This window comes from Dreissena polymorpha, chromosome 11 (assembly GCF_020536995.1).
Source record: "Dreissena polymorpha isolate Duluth1 chromosome 11, UMN_Dpol_1.0, whole genome shotgun sequence".
NCBI lineage: Eukaryota > Metazoa > Mollusca > Bivalvia > Myida > Dreissenidae > Dreissena > Dreissena polymorpha.
This window is the reverse complement of record NC_068365.1, coordinates 29,740,322-29,763,922: the sequence shown is the minus strand read 5'-3', so window position 1 is coordinate 29,763,922 and position 23,601 is coordinate 29,740,322. Positions and strand designations below refer to the sequence as shown.

Below are 23,601 nucleotides of genomic sequence, written 5' to 3'. Positions count from 1 at the left end.
TCTTTAGCAATGTAAATGAACGGTGAAAAAAGCTTAAAATAAAAATAAAATTAGTAGGATTTAAAGGAATATCGATTTTATAGTATATTATTATACAAAATATAATACGTATTGGATAATTATAAACAACAGAAATTTAGAAAATTCTTACTATACGCAATATCTTACATTCAAAGAGCCCAGGTAATTTATGAATTAAGGAATACATGCTTCAGAACGATATCAGATAACCAATACAGATGGTAATTATAATAGCGTCAAAACAGACCAGAATAACTCACCAAGTTGATTAATCATTGCTTATCTCGTTAATAAAACATGTCTTGTGGTATGCAACCTTCAGAATGAATGTTGTATGATTTCATGTAAATAGCGTACTTCCTTATTTGTCTATTTCATTTATCATCTTTGCTACATTTGGGCATTTGTTTTTGCACGAGATCCCGTCGGAAATTGACCATTTGGTGTTCCAATCCATATTTATACACTGTTCGTCAGTAGAGGGTAGTTAGAGAGCAAGAGACGGCCAAACGTTACGGTCACACAATGTGTTATTGTCATGGGGCCAATAGGCCATTACATTTAACTTACATTTTAGATTATTTAACGAACATTGGAAACGTTGTGTTTAAATTAAATCAAGAGAAATAAATGTTTATGAACATTGAAAAGGACTTGATTATATTTATTATTATGTGTGTCAAAGGCTATGTCACATTAGACAAGAACCGCGCCTGGCTCAAAAAGAACAACACCTACGTGCACACAGCATCAACATATTTCATCTTGCATTTCTCCCTGCTTACTGTCTGAAATTTATTATAAAGGCAGAAACCTGGACTCGCACATGTCTATTAGATACAAAACATTTGCCTGCAATATATTTAGTCTGACCATCTATTTTCGGAGAGGTTTAAAAGAATAATCACTTTAAAAACTTGTTTTTCGTGTGAAATAGATTTTTATGTGGCTCCAAGACCAACTTTATGTCTCCACAGTCAAGCAAAAATACTCGTGCATACATGTTTTAAAACATAGTGTTTTGATATACTCGTTCACTTACCATATAATTATAATTCACACCGTTTAATGGCCTCCAGCACGGACTCTAGAAATATACGTTCCGTGTCTCCAGCGACGACTGTAGATCTTGTGACGACTGCGATACTGTGTACATCTTGGTTGAAAGCGGAGTGTATGTATTTTCCTCGTCTTTATTTTTTACATATTGAATTGAGCAGATTTGATTGTATTCTTTGAGAGCCTAAGTAAAAAGGACTTTGTGAACGTAATCCCTACCTTCCGAGTTGCTTTGTTTGTAAGAAATCCGTTAGAATGTTGTAAAAAATCAGACAAAATTAACAACTCTCTCAGTCAAACGCTTATTTCACAGGATTTAGACCATAGATAAATATGAAAAACATTTTATTGAAATCTTAAAGCATTTTTCTTCGGTTATTCCAAATTATTGCACCCCACATTAACAAACAACATTTTTATCAACGATTAAATTCGAGTTTAAAAAAAACCCGCCTCATGATGAAAGCTGCGACTAATTATTAGATGGTCGCGATTGTTATTTTATAACAGGTATTCTGTTCTGGTCAGCAATGGTCAAATCTAAATGCATCAATTCAAATCTTAATTACGGTAAATTAAAAAGAGTGACGAAATCATTATGTAAATAATCAAGAATGACTATACCTGGTTTAAAACATATAACGAGTTAAGATTGTATTTATTTATAATGAAATAAAATTACAAATGCATTAGCCTTAAACAAAAAATACTCTTAATGATTAAATTCCGCTTCAATACTACATAATAACTGAGTTTAATCTTCAATACTGCAAAGTAACTGAGTTTAATCTGACTAGAAAACCTGAAACACTTACAACACAAATACGATCGTCTCCTACATGTGTCGACCGGTAGCGAAGTTTGTTCTATGTTATTAATGAAAACGCAGTTGCAATCTACCACCATCTCGCCTATAAACTTACGGGGTATCACGGTTCGTGTTTTCATCTGACCGATGACGCCGACGACGCAAACGCAGAGCTAAAGAACAGACACTGTACTCGGCGTGTAAACCATCTCTAGAAGGCTAGGTTATCATCCGGCTTACTTGTCATAAACTGGTTGTTTAAGTCTTACTAAGTCTTTCATGACATTCTACAGGGAAACTGTAGCAAAACATCTAAAGGGTGAAAAGCGACGATTCCCGTACACGTTCAATATGAAGTTAAATTTACTGGAATCAACACATTGCATGTTTTTATCGATTTCGATATTTGAACACGGGTTTTCTTCAAGGATAAACCCGGTTTAATTATAACATGTTCTTGTCATATAATAAAGTAAATGTATATTTAAAAATAGCAATACACATCGGATATTTGACAATTAAAAATGCTTACATACAATTTATTAAATTTTCAAAACGTTTCTTAAGTGTGTGTGTGTGTGTGGGGGGGCATTCTTGGATTCTAGTCTGAAACAGAGAAAAAGATTGAAAAGATAAGTACTGTAATGCTTTAATTTGTCTATTTGTTATTTGTAACTAACCTAGAATGTTTAATATAATTAATATAAAAGGTGCACACTTGTGCGCGTACTTCCAAATTGTAGTGACAGGAAATGAATAGATATCTGCTATATCTCTTGTTTACATACCGACATTTATCAAATGCTATACCCTGTTTCCCATGTAAAACAACCATTACATATTTTTTTATATATTAAGCATGTGTAATACAACATTTTTAAGCGTTTTCATTGGCTTAGTTTTTGTTTATTGACCAATCGCATTTTGTTATTTTGCTGAAATGACGTTGCAACGTCAAATGTCGTCACGAAATGTAAACAACATTCGGGATTTATCATTATGTTTGCGTAAATATTTATTTAATTTGCTCATTTAAAAGCATGGGATAAAAAAATCTGACACTCGTTGTCATATCATACCTTATTTTATTAAACTCGTCCAGGGAATTCGCCAAAGGCTCGCTTACTAACAAAATTCCTGAACTCGTTTAATAAAATATGGTATGATATGACAACTCGTGCCAGATCCTATATATATCAATCTTTGATGTAGCTCAAACACTTAAATATGATTGCTTTATCCACACTAAACATATTCTGATTTGACAATAACAGTTCCGACATATTTAACGGCATACTTTTAAGCTCCTCTCAGTATTTACACTTATTGGTACTACCCAATGTCAAGCTTTGAAACACTTCAACAGGATCCATACTTGTTAACCAGCGTAAATATCAGTATGATGCTCAGGGAAAGACATATTTACAAATATTTGTCAAACCTAATGAATCCATAATTCGATATACGAACTCTATTTAAATATGCTTTAGGGCTATACTTTTTCAGTATTACGAATATTAAAATGTAACCAGTCCAAATCAAAACACAAAAGCAATACATGTACATGAATGAACTCGTGCACCTGAGGTCAAGGTACTCTCTTTTATGTTTTTAGGTTGCAATGTTATGACGTTTGATCGAACGGATCAGGGTTGGGTACGGAATCCGGATAGTGCCATCTATGATCTCGCCCTTCTTTCATCAAGGTCGACACTAGACACACGAAGCGATACTTGATCTTTTTCTTGACAGTCATGGCGATACTTGATCTTTTTCTTGACAGTCGCAGCGACGCACGATATATTTTACACGATATATCGCCCTTGTGTAGGTAGCCCAAAAGTCGATATATCTGCGACTATCAAGAAAAATATCCGGATTCCGTAGTTGGGTCCAAATGTTCATCGCTGCAAACGAGGTGTTGCAAGATTCTGACGATGGCCCGTCAAATAGACGAACCTAGGATAGTGTGTAGCCACGGTCAATTCAATATTAAATTCTATTTTTCCAGAAAGCAAATAAGGCATTCTAGTAAATTGACCGTAAGCAAAAGTAAATACATGAACATACATACAATCACTGTCAGTAAGTACTCAATATTACAATGTAATGGACATTCGAAGCTGGTATTTGTAATGCAACAAAGTATACGGTGGGGTTAAAGCAAAAGTCATTATTTGACCAAATAATAATATAAAAAAATAAATTAAATACATACCTGTATAAATCGTTTCTTGCAGACATCTTCCGCATGGATATCTAGACAATGATTAAGCAGGTAGCTTTACAACATCATGATAGCTAAGAAATACATTGCAATGAATCAATATAGTAAATCGGTAGACATCAGTAAAATAAAAATAATATAAAATGTATGCGGCAAAATCCTTTTAGAACCAAGTAATAAGCAATAAAAATTCATACGACGGATACATTAATAGATAAATTAATAAAAAGGCAAATGATAAAAATGAATAAATGAAAAAATGAATAAATGAATAAATGAAATAAATAAATAAATGAATAATTAATACATTAATACATTAATACATAAATAAATAAATACCTTAATTCATTAAAACATGAATACAGTACTAAATGAATAAGTAAATAGATTAATAAATGAATAAATGAATAGATGAATAGATGAATAGATGAATAAATAAATAAATAAATAAATGAATAAATCAATAAATTAATAAATGAATAAAAGAATAAATATACAAATAAATAAATCAATAAATGAATAAATCAATCAATAAATGAATCAATCAATACATGATTCAATGAGTCGTCTTCTGAGAAAAATTGGACATAATGCTTGTGCGTAAAGTGTCATCCCAGACAAGCCTGTGCAGTCCGCAGAGGCTAATCAGGGACGACACTTTCCGCTTTGATGATATTTTCTGTTTAAAGAAAGTCTCTTCTTAGCAAAAATCTCGTTTAGGACTGTGCGGACTGCACAGGTTAATCTGGGGTGACGTTTTACGCACATGCATTATGTCCAGTTTTCTCACAACACGACTCATATTGAAGACATATGTGACCGTTTGCATCATTAGCGATAGTCACTAAACGATTTGAATAATGAATGGTCGCTTTCTCAACATAAAATAGTACCAACGAAAATATCACTAGTATTGATGATATTGTATTTTGGCATGTATGTTTTATTTAACATACAACTCGACCATTGCACGTGGTAGTTTGCATTATTAATTATGAACGAAGAACGCCGGCACACTTCAATTGAGTTTCTTTTTATATTTCAATTGTTAACTAAAGTCCAAACTTCCCACATAATGGACAGTTTTGTTCAATCTTTAACAACTGAAGGTAGACAAGTTTTGTAAATATTGTATTACTTCTCAATATGACCACATACCGGGTATCATTTACTGATCAAAAATACGGTTTCAGTAAGCATTTGTATTTTTTTGTAACATACATATGAAACAAGGTTTAACTGTGAAAATCGATCTTGGATTCGATATACGAACTCTATTTAAATATGCTTCAGGGCTATACTTTTTCATTATTACGAATATTAAAATGTAACCAGTACAAATCAAAACACAAAAGCAATACATGAATGAACTCATGCACCTGAGGTCAAGGTACTCTCTTTTATGTTTTTAGGTTGCAATGTCATGACGTTTGATCGAACGGATCAGGGTTGGGTACGGAATCCGGATAGTGCCATCTATAATCTCGCCCTTCTTTCATCAAGGGCGACACTAGACACACGAAGCGATACTTGATCTTTTTCTTGACAGTCGCGGCGATACTTGATCTTTTTCTTGACAGTCGCAGCGACGCACGATATATTTTACACGATATATCGCCCTTGTGTAGGTAGCCCAAAAGTCGATATATCTGCGACTATCAAGAAAAATATCCGGATTCCGTAGTTGGGTCCAAATGTTCATCGCTGCAAACGAGGTGTTGCAAGATTCTGACGATGACCCGTCAAATAGACGAATCTAGGATAGTGTGTAGCCACGGTCAATTCAATATTAAATTCTATTTTTCCAGAAAGCAAATAAGGCATTCTAGTAAATTGACCGTAAGCAAAAGTAAATACATGAACATACATACAATCACTGTCAGTAAGTACTCAATATTACAATGTAATGGACATTCGAAGCTGGTATTTGTAATGCAACAAAGTATACGGTGGGGTTAAAGCAAAAGTCATTATTTGACCAAATAATAATATAAAAAAATAAATTAAATACATACCTGTATAAATCGTTTCTTGCAGACATCTTCCGCATGGATATCTAGACAATGATTAAGCAGGTAGCTTTACAACATCATGATAGCTAAGAAATACATTGCAATGAATCAATATAGTAAATCGGTAGACATCAGTAAAATAAAAATAATATAAAATGTATGCGGCAAAATCCTTTTAGAACCAAGTAATAAGCAATAAAAATTCATACGACGGATACATTAATAGATAAATTAATAAAAAGGCAAATGATAAAAATGAATAAATGAAAAAATGAATAAATGAATAAATGAAATAAATAAATAAATGAATAATTAATACATTAATACATTAATACATAAATAAATAAATACCTTAATTCATTAAAACATGAATACAGTACTAAATGAATAAGTAAATAGATTAATAAATGAATAAATGAATAGATGAATAGATGAATAGATGAATAAATAAATAAATAAATAAATGAATAAATCAATAAATTAATAAATGAATAAAAGAATAAATATACAAATAAATAAATCAATAAATGAATAAATCAATCAATAAATGAATCAATCAATACATGATTCAATGATCTTAAGAATACATGAATATACGAATACACGAATAAATTAACAAATTAATATTTGTTTTATCAATAAATCAATAAATAAATGAATAAGTAAATGTATTCATAAACGAATAATTATATATTTTAAATGCCGTTTACATATTATGGGTTTTAAAAGAAGAAAAAAACAACAACAACAATGTTGTAAGTAGACATGACTAAATCCGAATTGAAAGAAACCCTTATTATATGCAAGCGTTACAATAATATTAACTTTAATATTAAGCAATATAGTCGACGATTAAACGTTTTAAAACGTTTTTCATTTAGACGACTGCAAATATTAGCAGAACGCTGATCACAGTATTATATTTGTATTTACTTAGCGAAATAGCAACTATTTCGCCCTTGAACGAATTCACAGTTGCAAAGTTCCTTTTTGTGATCTTTATTTTCTATCGGTATCATGTTTGAAGAAGAAATTTACTTCAATAATGATACCATATTGATTATAATAATTTTAAAGTTCGTTATCAAAACGCGGGGTCGATATGCGTCAACAAAACTTCAAATACTCCGCTATTGATCATTCCTTTTGACTTTTTGACGGAACGATATAACCCTTCGGCGGAATTTTAAATGCGACACCAATATATATTACTGGGAATCAGCGGAGAATTTCTGGAGGTGTTAACTCTTCGGAAATAAAAACGCACGTTTAAGGTTTGATTTATTTGTTATATATGCTTTAATATTCTTATCCACAAAACATTCGAAATTATTTAAAAAAGAAGAACATATTTTACTACTTCTCACATTTAAACTATTAAGAACTATATCTTCTTATTTATTGTTACATGAACAACGGTAAACTATTAAGAACTATATCTTCTTATTTATTGTTACATGAACAACGGTAAACTATTAAGAACTATATCTTCTTATTTATTGTTACATGAACAACGGCAAACTATTAAGAACTATATCTTCTTATTTATTGTTACATGAACAACGGTAAACTATTAAGAACTATATCTTCTTATTTATTGTTACATGAACAACGGTAAACTATTAAGAACTATATCTTCTTATTTATTGTTACATGAACAACGGTAAAAAGTTTGAAGAATTTATCAAGCAGGCTTGTTAATTTAAACTACATATACACACAAACATGATAAACGGTTGCTTATTAAACAATAAAGAACGATGACTCGCTGTGAAAACATTATTTCTAATACATTTTTTATTTGAAATATAAATAAAAATTAGAAATATAAAGTCGAACTTCAATACTTTGTAGATGAGACCAACATACATACTTCTTAATAACGATTATTCGAACAAGTTTGCATTTAAATTACAAAAAGTGTGTATCGGCGTTTTGGTCATTTTTGTGTGTGGTTTATTTGCGATTAATAACAGAGGAATCTCTGCGTATGCAGTTTGTAAGTAATTAAACAGATTTCTTTGAGCACCATGTTGGCCATCGTTGGTATTTTCATATCCGAATTAATATAGTGTGAGCATTTAATTACAAAAGAAATTCGTTCCATACGTCATGCTAAAGGCACGTGGCGGATAAGTTCAATTAGATATTAACTCTATTATATCGATAACCATAATCCCGAACGCTGTTTTATAGAGTTTCATATGACATGTTTATCTTTTGCCACAGTTTAGTGAAAACCAGACATCAATAATTTGCAACTGTTATTCATATTGGAAAGAAATGACATAGCAAGTCGACCGTGCTGTATTACAATAAATGTATTGTATAAAAATGACGGCTATACTTTTGCACCCGTAGAAATGTCCCATGGCGTGCAAAATCAGATGTTGCCGACAACACTGCAATTAAAGTGCAACAAACATCAACTCAATTATATTTAATCAGTTAAAAATACTGCGTTTTGTTTTGTTCGGACAGTAAACTCCTTTCAATATTATTGTTGTAAACCAGCCCATTTGTTTGTCTAAGTAGACTTAGTATACGTAGACTATGGATATCATACTACGTTTGATTATACATTAACCCATTCATGCCTAGCGTCCTGAAAAAAGGACATTGCAAACAGCGTAGACCCGTCTCATCTGGGTCTGCGCTGTTTGCTTAAAGAAATTTCTGTAAGAAATATTCTAAATATAGAAATAAATATACCAGACACCCCTACTTTTGGAAATAAATTGATCCAATTTAAAAGGATGGGAGAGTCCACTGGGCATAAATGGGTTAAGAAGATATGCGATCACCTGCATTTTATTGGACTCTTATGCACGAGGAAAGGTAACACTTGAGATAAATAATTTCCTATTTGAACCCACTGTTCCATATTCGGATTCTAAATCTGACTTAAGTCTTCTTCCAATTCAAATAGCTGTCACATTTTCATCAAATCATTTTCGTTAATGGAATGCATTGTGTAAAAGTACTTAAAAACATAACAAATCCCATTCCGTATATCCCCTTAATATTTCATGATCAGCCCTGATAAAACCATAAGTCCCAAATAAAAGTTGTCAAACAAAGTAATATATTTTGAAAAAACACAGCAGTTCGTGTCATGAAAATTATCGACAGTATTCCGCTGATTGTGCCAGAAAAAGTAGAACTCCCATCAGGCCCTCACACTATAACTCGCATGACAGCTTAACCCTTGGTATCTATGTTAGAAAGCTCACGCTTTTATAGTTAAGTCTGCCCGTATTAATCATAAGCCCGATTCCCCACGGGACGTCGTTCTATATGTTCAAAGCCAACTCATAACATTCCGTTGCGCGGTGATTTATCATTTATCAATATATGAACAATTTATTAAATCAAGTCTACCCGAAGAGAATCGCGTTACTCCTCTTTCGATGTAAGTGTGATTTTTCACGTAAGGTCTTTTGTCGAGATTGGTAAACACATTTAAGACTCCCGATAAGGTGAAATGCTTCAAAAAGATGAATTAAATTGGTTAACATTGTTTTGGAAATCCGTGAGATCAACAAGACTGTATATAAATTTTGCATTATATAGTTAGTTTTGATCATTTGGATTTCGCTGTGTCGATATACGTTTGGTATATAAACCAGTAGAATTCTTTTCACTGTCATTTTTTTTGTTCTAACAAACAATAAATAATGCAACAATTAAAATATCTTTGATTAAGTTTCTCGTTTTCAACTTTTTTTCAATTGCATGCATATTATATACGGCATCAATTAACTAGTAAAACAATATGTTGTGTATTGTTAATATTGAACTAAAACTTTACGTCTGCGGATTGCAGATCGTTACTGGCGGACCAAGATGAGCAGAAAGTTTACGGACAGCGAGATCCGTGCCTATTCCAAAAACAGGCACGAAGAGAAGGTGTTGCGTGTAAAGATTGATAAGCTTAAGGATGACATGGGGTTGTTCCACGACAGTTCTGCTAAACAACGCCAGAATCTGGTGGACGAGTGCCGTGAAATACGCATGACAACCGGCGGTAGTCCGGTTCCTAGATATTGTACCACGGACGTTGAATTTGATCTGGCCAGTCGCATTCAACGCCCTTGGGCATACAGCGTCATGGAAACCACGTACAACGTCGCATACAAGGACGCTGTCATACCCGTACCAAAGAGGCGGCGTGGCCGACGACCCGCGTCATCGGCGTTCCAAACCCCATCTCCTAGATCATCATCGGTCCGAACACCGAAATCCGTGACGTCTATGGCGACTAACCAGTCGAAAAGCACTCGTCGCACCGCGTCATCGAAAAGTAACTTATTTTCTAAAAAAAATCATTTACCAAACATTTCTGACAGCACGAGCACAGGCTGTGTCGCAGATCAGCAGGTAAAAAGAGTTATAAGTCCTCTTCCGTTAAAAGCAGAACAAGTTGGATCTAAAGACAACGCTGAGATTAAACGAGTAACTGAGTCAGAGGAAAGCGAAGGTTACGTTAAAGGCGGCGCTGATGCTGTGCAAGAGATAAGTATAAAGATTACTCAAGTAACTCCAGTAATTTGTGATGAAAATGAAGGCTTTGACACAATAGATGGCAACAAACTCATGGACACATTTGATGAAACTATTAATCCGAATAATTTATTCATCAAGGCAGTTAGACCGGAATCAAGAATGTTTACAGCACCGTTAACATTGAAATCAGCATACGAAATAAATTCCAAAGACTATCAGGAAGCACAGAGGAGACGAGAAATCAGCAGATCAAGGTCGAGGGTGAATTTTTCTTCACCAGTTCATGCATCAAAAGACCAAAGCCCGAAAGAGAAACCAGTCTCACCAGAACGGTTAGCTAGCGCTTCAGTGCGTGTTGTTAACGAAATAAATGAAAGTAACACGGGACTAGAGAAAACGAACAATGGATCTTCAGAAAGTCAAAGATCTCAGAAAGCGCATTTGTTAACCCTCGACCCCGAAACAATGCAAGATATTAGCGTTCGAAGCATTGGAAATATTACATACAAAGGAAAGCTACTAAGAAATTACATTCGGCCTGAGGAAAGGTACAAAATAGATCCGATTGTTATTAAAAGAAGACAAAACAAGATGGATAAACTTGCCATGGAGAGTGTCTCATTTCTGAAGAAGGTTAACCACGAGAATACCAAGGTAGACATTGCTTTCCCTAGGTCTGAACGGAAACGTATTCTAATCAAACTAGTTGCTGCCAATAATTCAGGGAAAGGTCAAAAGGTGGCAGGTGATGACGGAGAAATCATTCAACAGAAGATTGAATATTTCATGGCGTCAATATCGGACTATATAAGGAAACAGCAACTTGAACGTGAAAAAATGTGTTAATTATATTAAATAATATATTGAAAATTATAACGCGCAATCTGATAATTGACATTCGAGATAATGTCAGTATAAAATACCTTATCTGAATAGCATAACTGATATATAATATAAAATATAAAATGAACAAAGCAGCATTGTTCAAATTAATTCAACATTTGGAGATGAAATAAAGATCAATAAAGTCTCTTGTACAAGCTTAAGTGTGTACAAATAGAACGTTTTATTGTTGTAGAAATAACATTCATACGCGTAAGGAGCAAATTGTGAAGACTATTGTTAATGGTATGATTTTTCCACATTAAGTAATACACATGTATTAAAATGCAAGAATATATTTAATTAATCAAATTTATATATATCTATATATACGATAACAGATATAAATTGTGAATTTAAATGTATGTTACATTTTACATGTATCATATATTAAAGATGAGTCGTTGCACACGGTTTCGTAAATGTATGTAAAGTATCGTTTTCTATTTGATCATTAAACAATTCGTATCAGAAAGGTCGTATACGACTGTAATATACATACAATTTTATTGGTTACTTTCTAAAATGCCGTGGCTTTAAGTCGTTGATTGAAGTTTATCTTTGATGATCAATTGACCTTGTATCAATTGGTGAAGTAAAATGTTGTTGTTAAAACATAAAATAATTTATTATTAATTTACATAAAGAGTAACTACAAACCGATTTTCATTTATTGTATGCTTACGTTTGTTGATGTGCCATGTTATTCCGTTTGTACATGCTACCGCTCCGGAGTTCTGATGCTCTCATCTTAGACACAATATATAAGAAAGGTCAGGCATGATTTTAAGTTGCATGATGCAATAAGTTTATGATATTTCTATTTATACCTAGGAATAGAAAACTGATTTATTAAACAAAAGACCTTAACAGGCGCAGAACTTATCATACTACCATATTTATAGTATTTATATCGACGATTCAGGGTTTTCGTAAGCACATATTGGTTTGTGTTTGTTATGATTTATATTCAGAGTTTCTAATTATTGAAAATCACATCTCACAAAATGCACAGACTGTTGCTCGAAATAGGGCAGGGAGGACAGTCGTCGAATCATTCCAGAAGCATAATATAATACGTAAATACATCCGATATTGTTTTTCGCAGTCCAAAGCATTGGATGTCTTATTTATATGACTACCTTGAAGGTCAGGCGGTTGCAAAAAGAAATAAACAGATGTTATTTCACGTTTGATCTTTCCCTAGATTGTGTTCACAGATATTACCTGTTTGGAGATTCGAACGCCTTTTATACGGTGATCTTGACGTGTGGCGAATTAGTTTGATATTGATGAGCATCAACTTGCGTGTATAAAATTAGTTATACATATTGAATAAATTGCATTATAAACATTAACCACTTTCACAGTTGCATCGCAATTTTAATTGCCAATATTACATCTTTCGCAAACATAGCCACAACACAAGAATAATACATTAAATGACAGTAGATAACGAACAAATACTAGTACATGTATACTTAATGAATATTCACGTCTGCTTGCTATTTGAGTAAACTATCCACGTTTGTGTTATATTTAAAATAGTCAATACTTCGTCAATATTTATTTACAAGACACTTATTTCCAGATTATAGTTATAAAAATAAACAAGAAATATCTTTAAAAAAGATATACGGCGTAAATAGTTTAATGAATGAGATCAAGGATAGCGAATGTCTTTTTCTGTGCAGTTCTTAGCTGCATCACACGCAGTACGGGATGTTACGGGGAGTTTTCGCGGCTTATTTTACATTAAAACATATTGCTGGTCATAAACCTATAGATACAAAACAGAAAACCAAAAGAAGAATGGAAGTGAAATTTAAACATATGAGTCAACCGGCCACACGAGAAGTATCCGTATTTATAGGCGCGTTCTTCGAACAAACCTGTATTAGTGGTTATTCGGGCATTGCTATTTGATTCGATTATTAACAGTATCAATTATCATCGTTCTAATGCTTAAAGTGATATTATGGGCATTTTGCACTGTTGAATTGAGCTGAAAAGAATTAACAGGTCAAAATAGTTAGTTAAAATGTGGTTACTGATTAATTATCTGCAACTCACCTTGCTACCAGTTGTTTATAAAAATATATTTTATATTCGATATTCTTACGTGACCCACCCAGTCCTGTAAGCTGAAATGATCCGTAAAACAATTTCGTGTCTTTGTGTCGTATGAACAAATCTGCACTAAAACTAAATTTAGGTTCAACTCGTAAACGCATGATCAGTTGTCAAACGAAAGTACGGTTGATATTCAAATGCATTATTTTTCTCTTTCTGGTATATTGTTTTAGTATGATGATGCTGCATTAATTAATATAAGTGTATATGAAGTAGAAACATCAAAAATAATCAACGGTTGCGATAGACACCTATAAACTGTTACATGCTCATAATATCACTTTAGTACATTAGGCAATATGGACGAATAATTATTGTTAAATTTATCAACAATAATATTTATCATTGTATTGTTGAAAACACATTAAGAATCTATTATTTACATACCATAATTATATTGCTGAATATCTTCATTTAACATATTTCTGGTCTAAAGAAAATTCCAGGTCACCTAGTTCACGGATAGCGTCTTTATTATATAACGATTATTTTACTGGCCGCCAACTCCGGTGATGACCTGTATATAAACTCTGAATGTCCGCGAATTGACCCGATATACCTCGCGGGTTGAAATGCAATGCTTTAAAGTGAGGCCTCGCTTCAATTGCTCTTTATACTTTTACATGTTAACATGTTGACAGGAATAAGGAAGTAAGTACTAAATATGAGAACATAGCCTTTTAAGTATTAACGCTCTTGCGCTGGTAATACTCTGAAAATAAAAGGTGTACGCACAAACTGTATTGATGTCGAGAATTGAGTGTAAAACTGTTCTATCTATTAAGCCTTTTCATTCGAGATAAAATTGTTTCATACAGTAAAACAGTGTTACAAAGACGCGGATATGTTTCCAATGTTCTGGTGGTATACTCAAATCAGCCAATGGAATAAATGAAGTGTATTCATTCGTACCTAGCCGCGGGAAATTTTATTGGAATTTTATTGGACACTTACAAAGGTCAGGCTAAGGTGAAAAGCTGGCTTATACAGCTTACGCCGAAAAATATTAGACCAATACATGCACAGCCTTCTTTTCGAAGTGTCATGGCCAATCATTTTGAGTGTCGTTTAACGGTATAACGAATAGCGTTATTATAAAAAGTCTCACTAAAAACACACTATCAAACATCGAATCAAAGTTATTAAGCTATTTATTATTGTTCTCTAGATTTCTACCATTTTCGCACTAGATCATGGACAATAATTCTATAACTTCACGATGAATATATATGCAATGATTTTCTCATAAAGTAGACCTCCAACCATTGAAAGGAGAGGCCATTGATTTAAACCTGCAACGAACATTCAAATGGTGATTGTGTTCTTGTTCTCGAGATTAAGTAGTTTTCCCCGACACATGTTTCTGATTTTCCGCTCTCGATATGCCGTTGGCAAGAGAATAATAATTGCTTAAAGCTGAGTACTCTATGAACCGATCATTTTATGAAACGTTTTAAACTGCATATATTATACCAACACTTATGAGTTTAATTGACATCTGTGTAACATTAGGTATGCACATTTATTGTGACTCTTTTTCATCAACAGAAATGATCAAATGTTTACGTTTAGTTGTTCACATGTCTTGACTAAATTGTAATATGATTCTTTGATTTTGTATTGAAATCATCATTATGCTGTCAAAGTATTTAGGTTATAAACGACCAATTATAAAGGAATGTATAAGAAGTATAATCTTACATTTATTCTAATTACTCAACTGATGTATTGTTTGATTCTTAACATGAATATATATATTATCATTATTCATATTAAAAACCCTTTTATTGACTGACAATTAATTGCTTCTCCCGTATTTTATATAAATTTGATCAAATGCGTATATATATATGCAATGCAGTCTAAATAAACTGATTTAAATTTACTTTAAACACTTTAATCAAACGGTTGTAGCCATTTCTCAAACAAAGTGTTGCAAAGCGCCGAGGGCACTGCAGTTGTTCACTCTTGTGTACACATATGGTATTGTAATACCGCATTATGGAGTTAACCCAACACCTGTCTTCAAAACCAAAGAGCAATAATAGTGCGTTGAAGTAGTACACGTATTTATAATGGAAGTGTGCTTTGGTTGCGCCTTGTGCACCCGTTTTGTCAGTTCCATCATCGTTATGATAGTTGTCGTCATCATAAGGCTCGTGGTTCAGATTTTCTAAGCCTCGCAAAATAAACTTCGCTTTAATCGGCACCGACCTAGTATTCTCTATATTTGTAATGATATAAAACAACAATAATTATGCTTCAGTGATACACATTTCAAAAAGTTTTGAAAAAGTTATTGCGCTTTTTATTTTTGTCTACAATTGAGTCCGTTATTTGTCTTTACTTTAGACTCGTACATGTTGACCGAACTGTAGTCGATCTTTGATCGGTCCCAGTAAAATCCGAGCGGCTAGTTTGTCGAGATGCCTGTACGTATACCGAACAGTGACTAAGGGAAGTAACTGCATATTGCCTTTAAATTGTTTTTGAGTCGATTTGTCGGCACGAACTTCTCGCAGTGGTAATTACTATTTTCCAATCTCCATTCAGAGATGTTCCATGCTCTAACATACAATTTCTGCAATCCCAAGAAAATTCTACAAGATATCTTTGGATTTTATTTTTTTTTGTTACGTATTATGTTATGAAAAACAATATCATTTTCTGATATATTTTGAAAATAGTGTATACGTTTAGGTTCATAAAAAAACACTAAATTCTTGATTTGAACACAGCAATGATTTTTGTAAGAATTGACATATTGACATACTTTTTGAGAGCACGTATTCCAGAGTATAACAGCGAATCCAACAAACAATAAACTAAACACAAAAATCAATAACAAAAACAACCTTAATATGTTCAATGTTTCTGTAAAACCGGTCCGATAGCACAGAATTGCCAACATGTTTGGGATTCTTTGTCAACTAAATGCATTCTACACCCTGATCTTCCGTGTGCGTGCAGTTGTGATACTCTTCGTAGTAACACTGAGTTAATATGATCTCGGAACCCGCGCACATGACTTGATCCATCAGTATTGGACCTGTGCCCATTCCGAAAAACGCCCAGTTTCTAAGCTCTCCATTACTTCCACTGTAAAATTATGAGATTATGAAATCTATTAAAAACCTTCATACGTGTATTGTTAATACTGAAAGTACTGCACAAAATTTCTCCATTTTCGTTTTAATAATAATTGTATTAATAATAATTCTTTTGAATGTAAACAACGTTGATTTTACGCTTTTGAAACTATTACATATACATGTATATCTCTTTGGCTTAATAAATTATCATTTCTTTTGTTATAATATTTTTTCTATATTACGCCATTTTAATTTAAAATAATAGAATTTATCATATTTGGTTTTACTGTGCACACACGTCAGAACCGGACGTTTACCTGTAACCAAACATTTTGCAAGTTACGTTCATGTTACGTATGTCAAATACGTCGTCACACACCGTCCCCCATGTTCCGCCGATGTTGACCTCGATACGCCCCTTTTGGAGGTCACACCCCCCGCTCCGCCCCGTCACACAGACGCCACGACGTCCCTTCACGCTTGATAACCGCGTTGGTACAGGCGCCATTGCAGCCCATGACTGTGTAGAGAAATGTATATTATAAGCTATTGCTGAGTGCGATTAGTAAATGTATAAAGGTATTATATATTTTATCAACATAAAATACATTTATTATAAGGAAAACATTTCGTCTAAAGCACGTTTTACACACTGTAGATAAAGTTATAAATATACTGAAGTTAGCAAGGTCCTATATTTAATAATGAATTTATCCCAGAGAGCTCTTATTTATAATGTTTAACTCTTTAATCAAATGGTATTTCGCCTCGTTCATCTTAAGATAATGCATCTTCATTTCTGTTGTTGTTTTTAATCGTTCAATTGAGGCCTCTTGACATTCCTTTAGATCCATGTGATTAGAGAGAAAAGGCGCATATACTGTCTGATATTTTTGAGTGAAATGATATTGAAGAGAGAAAAAGAAGAATATGAAAGACGAACACGCGGCTTTAAGTTCATCATACATGGTGGAATACACTCTATCAAATCGCAGTCTCTCTCACGTGATTGTAAAATACTATGGGTACCTGTTATACAAAACGATATGCATCAGAATTAATTTAATTAGCAAATCACAAGTGATTATGTTTACTTTGTGAACAAATTGCGTTACCGGTCCATTGCCCCACTCCGTTACATGTATAAATCATGTTGCTTCCCGGGACAGGGGAATAGCCGTTGTCACACAGATAGGTCACTACAGCGCCGAGCGTAAACGTTTACGTTCGGATGTTGAGCATTTGCAACAGCGGGAAGTTTGGATACCGGACATACTGTAAGTAAATAATGAACCATATCTGTTCATATACAGTGTTTCCTTTATATCACGAAAGATACGAACGGACACGAATTACTAAAATGACGAGAATTGTAAACACCTAGACTAACAATGAGGTGAAAAAAAATCAGATCCGTGCCATTTTCGCGAGTACTCCATGTCTTGTATTGCCTTCTGCAAATGTGAAAACCTAAACCATTTCTATCTAAGAATATCTACTGAATTGTTTTTTTAATCGCTCAATTAAGAACCCTGTAGGCATGTCGTTAGATCCATGTCAGTACGGAGAAAAAAGGCGCATATACAGTCTTTTATTTAGAGAGATAATGAAAATGGAAAAAATTAAACAACAAGAACAAACAGATGACACTGTGGTCTTATGTAAATATAGGAACGTACGGATTACACTCGTAGACTCCCTAACGTGATTGTTGGATATATTATGCATTTGTAATAGAAAACGAAAGGCATGCATACAATCATCTTAATATAAAAGTCAAACAACAAGAAATAATGTTTACTTTGTGAACAAGTCGCGTTCCCATTCCATTGCCCAACTCCGTTACATGCATAAAGCATGTTGCTTCCCGGGGCAGGGGAATAGCCGTTGTCGCACAGATAGGTCACTGCAGCGCCGACCGCAAGCGGGTCGTTTACGTTCGGATGTTGAGCGTTGGCAACAGAGGGAAGATTGGAAACTGGGCATACTGTAAGTAAAAAACAACATGTGATCATATCTAGAATCTCTTTTTAAATCAACGTTGATACTCAAAGAAGAGGATTACGAAAATAACGAAAAATGTTACCACCTAGACTAACAATAAGATGAAAAGAAAAAATAATCAGATGACTGCCATATTCACGAGTCATTCGAGTATTTCGTTGAATCTTGTTTATGAGAAAACGAAAAACAACTTATAACAAAGAATATCTACTGAATGCATGTATGTAAAAGTATCTAAAAGTAGAAACATATTTGATATCATCCCCTTCCAACATTACACATAAACTAGATGATGAGGTGGTCGGTGGACTTTGCCATTCTGGGGTTCACACTGCGTTGTATCACCTAATTTTGGGTTTGATATTTATGTAATATATTGCCAAAATATAACTAATAATATTATTATTATACTTGATTTTATGAAAGGGAATTGTTTACAGTTTTGAGCATGTTTAAGTTGAATGTTATATTATCATGAACATCATATTGCAGTGTTACTTCATTTCTTAATTTAAATTTTGTCTGACATCGTACAATTAATAACCCTCTCGCCGTGTCTTTAAAGGAACATGTTTGGCAAATGGACATTTTATTTCTTCAAAACTACGAAGTCCCTTTAACTTACTTGTTGGAGGTTTCGCAAAGTGCAGCGTGTCTTCGGTCTGAAACACAACCGTGATGTCCATAAGAGCCGTTATAAGATTAGAAAAGATACAGTGCAAATAACATTCTAAAGAAATCATAAACGATCACATTGCTTAATAAACATATTCATGTTGGTACATAACCATGGATTTAATAGCGAAACGTATCTGCAATCTCTTTAAAATTACGTGTTAAACATGATAGAAACGATGCTAGATTGACATACTTATTATTTTGTACATTAGTTTTATTTAAGAACATGAACTCAACTTAATATAAGTAACCTTATTTTCTGTGTAAATATATGAACACTTTTTACAAGCGCAATTGTGTTTCAATGCCATAAAACGTGTTGTAAATATGATTGATTAAACTTGGTACAGTCGTTTCACTTCGACAATCAACGATAATAAGAACATTTAGAAGTTCAATAATTCTTGACGGTTAATGTTTTGTAGGCAAGGTTTGAATTGGCAAAACATATTGTCTGTCTTATTTTAGATGTGAATAGTTTATAAAGACTGAACAATATCCATCCTTTGTAAAGGCACACATACTATACATACAATTCGTTCTTATCAAAACTATCGCATACATAGAAAGCGTGAAAACTATTTCTAAAGCTTTCGTTTATTTTTATTTTTCATTTAAAACAGACGCCCTTTTTATTATATTTTGTGTGTATTTTATTCAGACACTCTTTTTAAAGAACATATAGTATTCTGCACGAAGACGCTGAAGGACAATTGCCTAAGATTAAGCGAATATGAAGGTCGATCTACCGTCTCCTCAGCGTACATCACGTGTTCCCAAGAAGGGCAGTCCAGAGTTTTGTTCACGTGTTTCAGCTGGCTCAGACGACACCAGGACGCCAAAAGAACGCCATGCACGTGGGCTCATCTGGCATTTCTCTTTGCTTGTTACCTGAAGTTTAAATAATAATGAAGCAAACAAATAAAGTAAAGGTCAGCAGGTTGAAATGAATATGTAATGTTCGTGATCGGAAGATCAGAAAATAAATTTCTTCTTGGAGACTGTATTACTGGCATTCTTAATTACTTGACGCAAGTATCGGATTCTATTAAAACGATTAGGAGATATGTTTGTAGAGATACAAGTATACAATGAAACTTGGAACAACTGCACAATAATTTAAACTATCAAGTTGTCGATCTATTTATTAGAATTGTCAAACAAACTCGGTTTAATTAAGATCGTAAATATCTGTCAGTAAACTAGATTTACCATTGGCTAAATTAGCATCTGTCAAAACTACTGGATTCAACACATTGAACACAGCAATGAGTGTTTTGGTGTTCCGTCAAAAAGATATCAATCGTAGGCGGTAGTCCAGATGCGATCTAAATTAGGTGTCGCTCATCCAACATATGCCTGCACCAAAGGAAATAGTATGTGTATGTTTTTTATGGAATCTATGTAATGTTCTAATCGCCACAAAGTTCACCTATGAGTTAGCATGCATTATTTTTTTAATGCAAACAACTATGAAACGTTTGCCCGCTTTGTATATTAGTTCAGGTGTGTAATTCTCAATATGGAGTTTTTACATATCTTTAATTGTTTTTAAGTTAGTAACTTGGTTACATTTTATTCTAGTACGTGTTGAAAGAATATTGTTTGTATAAGTCGAACTATTCGACGACAAGTTTGTTTTAAATTGATTCTGGGTTCGGTATTTTTTTAATGTTATATTATATATGTTTAAATATTCATCGTGGCTTTAAGTGTTCGCTAAAATCTGCGTTTTATGTAAGGCATGTTAAACTGCATACAGTGCAAATGAAAACTTTTTATCAATAACTTAAACAACTGGTGCACCTTAAATAAAGATATTAATTCTCTTTTTTTGTTTCAACGTTGCGTTGACACGACGTTTCAAAGAACGGATAAGGGTTTTGTCAAAAAGATCAACGCTGCAGACGACGTGTCTGTTGGATACAGGAGATATTCTGGCGACGTCCGTCAAAGACTTTAACCATAGCCTAAAAGTTCACAGTATGATGCCCCTGGTTTGTTGTATCTCGATAACGTATTGCAACAAAAAGAAGAGAAAGTACATTATTAGTTTAGTTATTGCATGTAGTTGTCTAAAATTTTCGGTTTCCCCGAAATTTGTTTAGGGGACAGATGTTATATATAGTTGATCATTCCGTTTGACTTGGTATCGATGCAGAAGAGCTCTTAGCCGGTTTTCAAATGCCCCATTCAAGAAAAATAAAATAAAAAAAAACCGCTCAAGATGCTCACTCAAAATGAAATGTTCTAATTATTACAGCTTATCTTTTTTTCGGCATAGCTGTATTAAGCCAGCTTTTCACCTTACCTGACCTTTGTAAGTGTCCAATAAAATTCAAACAAAATTTCCCGCGGCTAGGTACGAATGAACACACTTCATTTATTCAATTGGCTGATTTGAGTATACCACCAGAACATTGGAAACATATGCGTGTCTTTGTAACACTGTTCTACTGCATGAAACAATTTTATCGCCTATGAAAACTCTTAATATTAGATAGAACAGTTTTACATTCAATTCTCGACATCAATACAGTTTGTGCGTGCACCTTTTATTTTCATAGAATTACCAGCGCAAAAGCGTTTATACTTAAAGGCTATGTCCTCATATTTAGAACTTACTTCCCTATTCTGTCAACATGTAAGCATGTAAAAGTATAAAGAGCAGTGGAAGCGAGGCCTCACTTTAATGGATTGCATTTCAACCCGCAAGGTATCGAGTTTATATACAGGTCATCACCGGAGTTCGCGGTCAGTAAAATAATCGTTTTATAATAAAGACGCTATCCGTGAACTAGGTGACCTGGAATTTTCTTTACACCAGAAATGTTATGGTATGTCAATAATAGATTCTTAATGTGTTTTCAACAATACAGTGATAAATATTATTGGCGTCGCTTTGGAGAGCGGCGACTAGTATGTAATACTTTTTTTTCGCTTATCGGAGGTGAAGTTATTTTACGGATCAATGTGTACATTTTTGTTTTAAGAACATCTTGCATAGTGGTGATTTTTTGCGTAAATAAGTGTAAATAAGTACTGCATTTGTGCCTATTACATTTATTACAACATTTATAGCCAATAATTCAAAGCTAATTGTTTTAATTAATAACTGATCCACAACTGATCACAGGGGAAAGATCACAGGGACTGGGCAAATATGCGAAACTTTTTGGTTTTGTATAAAAACCAAACATAATCAAAATATATTTATTTTGTGGTTTTTCTAATTTGCTTATTTAGTGGAGAATCAATGTAGTACGATATTTGACGACCTATCACGCAAACACGTTTATTGGAAGGCGTAGTGGTACGAAAACGTACAATATATTAGTTTATTAATAGACATATAATAACGATCGCTAAACACAACTTCACCAAATAGCAGTACATAAATGATGTCAGCCGGAATAGCTCAGTTGGGAGAGCGTAAGACTGAAGTTGTTTACGCAACAATCATCTAAAGACCCCGGTTCAATCCCGGCTTCCGGCACGAACGGAACAGTTCGGCGGCAGACAATTTTTTTATGTCAGGTAAATAAATATAATAAAGCTTTATTTTATGTTGACATTTTAAAATCCAATTTACTACAATTTGACAGTTTTATTAAATTTAATGGATGCCGCGTGGTGACAACTTAATTAAAATTTCTTACATCAATTAAATATCTTATAAAAATACACGTGTTTTATATTAACAAATAAATGCAAACAACACATCTATTATCCATGTATTTTTATGGTTGTCTATCATAGGCATTAAGTGCTATCCCTACCACATATAGATCAATATTATTGATTGTTACAATGAGTTGCGATAAAGGAAGCAGCCGCTTATCAAGGGAGGAGCTGTGTCCCAGCAACCCGTTTCCCTAGAGTCAAGCATTCCTCGGAGTTTTTTTAAGAACCACATATAGAGCGCAAAGCGCGACACGTATTACTATCCAGGTGGTATGGGCCCTTTAGCATTATCCGACCGTTACGTCCATAGTTATCTTCCTTAGAATTTGAGGAATTTTGAAATCGTTGTTCGAAGTCCAAAATTTTCATCCGATTGTTCCCAATTTTATCAATGAGGACCCAACCCAAACTCTCTATATGAGCAATATCGGACCATAAGTCCAGATTTATGTCTTTTTAAATTTAATAATAAAAATGAAAAACTGCTTGGTTAGG

The 23,601-nt window shown here is 33.5% G+C and overlaps 1 protein-coding gene across 2 annotated transcripts; it reads left to right on the top strand.

Annotated features, from left to right (window-relative positions):
- The first annotated feature begins 7,258 nt into the window (after window positions 1-7,258).
- On the top strand, window positions 7,259-12,701 carry LOC127850731 (uncharacterized). 2 transcript variants are annotated; one of them, XM_052384011.1, is made up of 2 exons: window positions 7,259-7,401; window positions 9,954-12,701. In XM_052384011.1, the coding sequence occupies exon 2, from the start codon at window positions 9,974-9,976 to the stop codon at window positions 11,477-11,479; it is 1,506 nt and encodes a 501-aa protein (XP_052239971.1). In that variant the 5' UTR covers window positions 7,259-7,401; window positions 9,954-9,973; the 3' UTR covers window positions 11,480-12,701. The 2 variants fall into 2 exon arrangements, with proteins under 2 accessions (XP_052239971.1, XP_052239972.1); XM_052384012.1 differs by lacking the exon at window positions 7,259-7,401 and adding an exon at window positions 9,660-9,743.
- The last annotated feature ends 10,900 nt before the right edge of the window (window positions 12,702-23,601 follow it).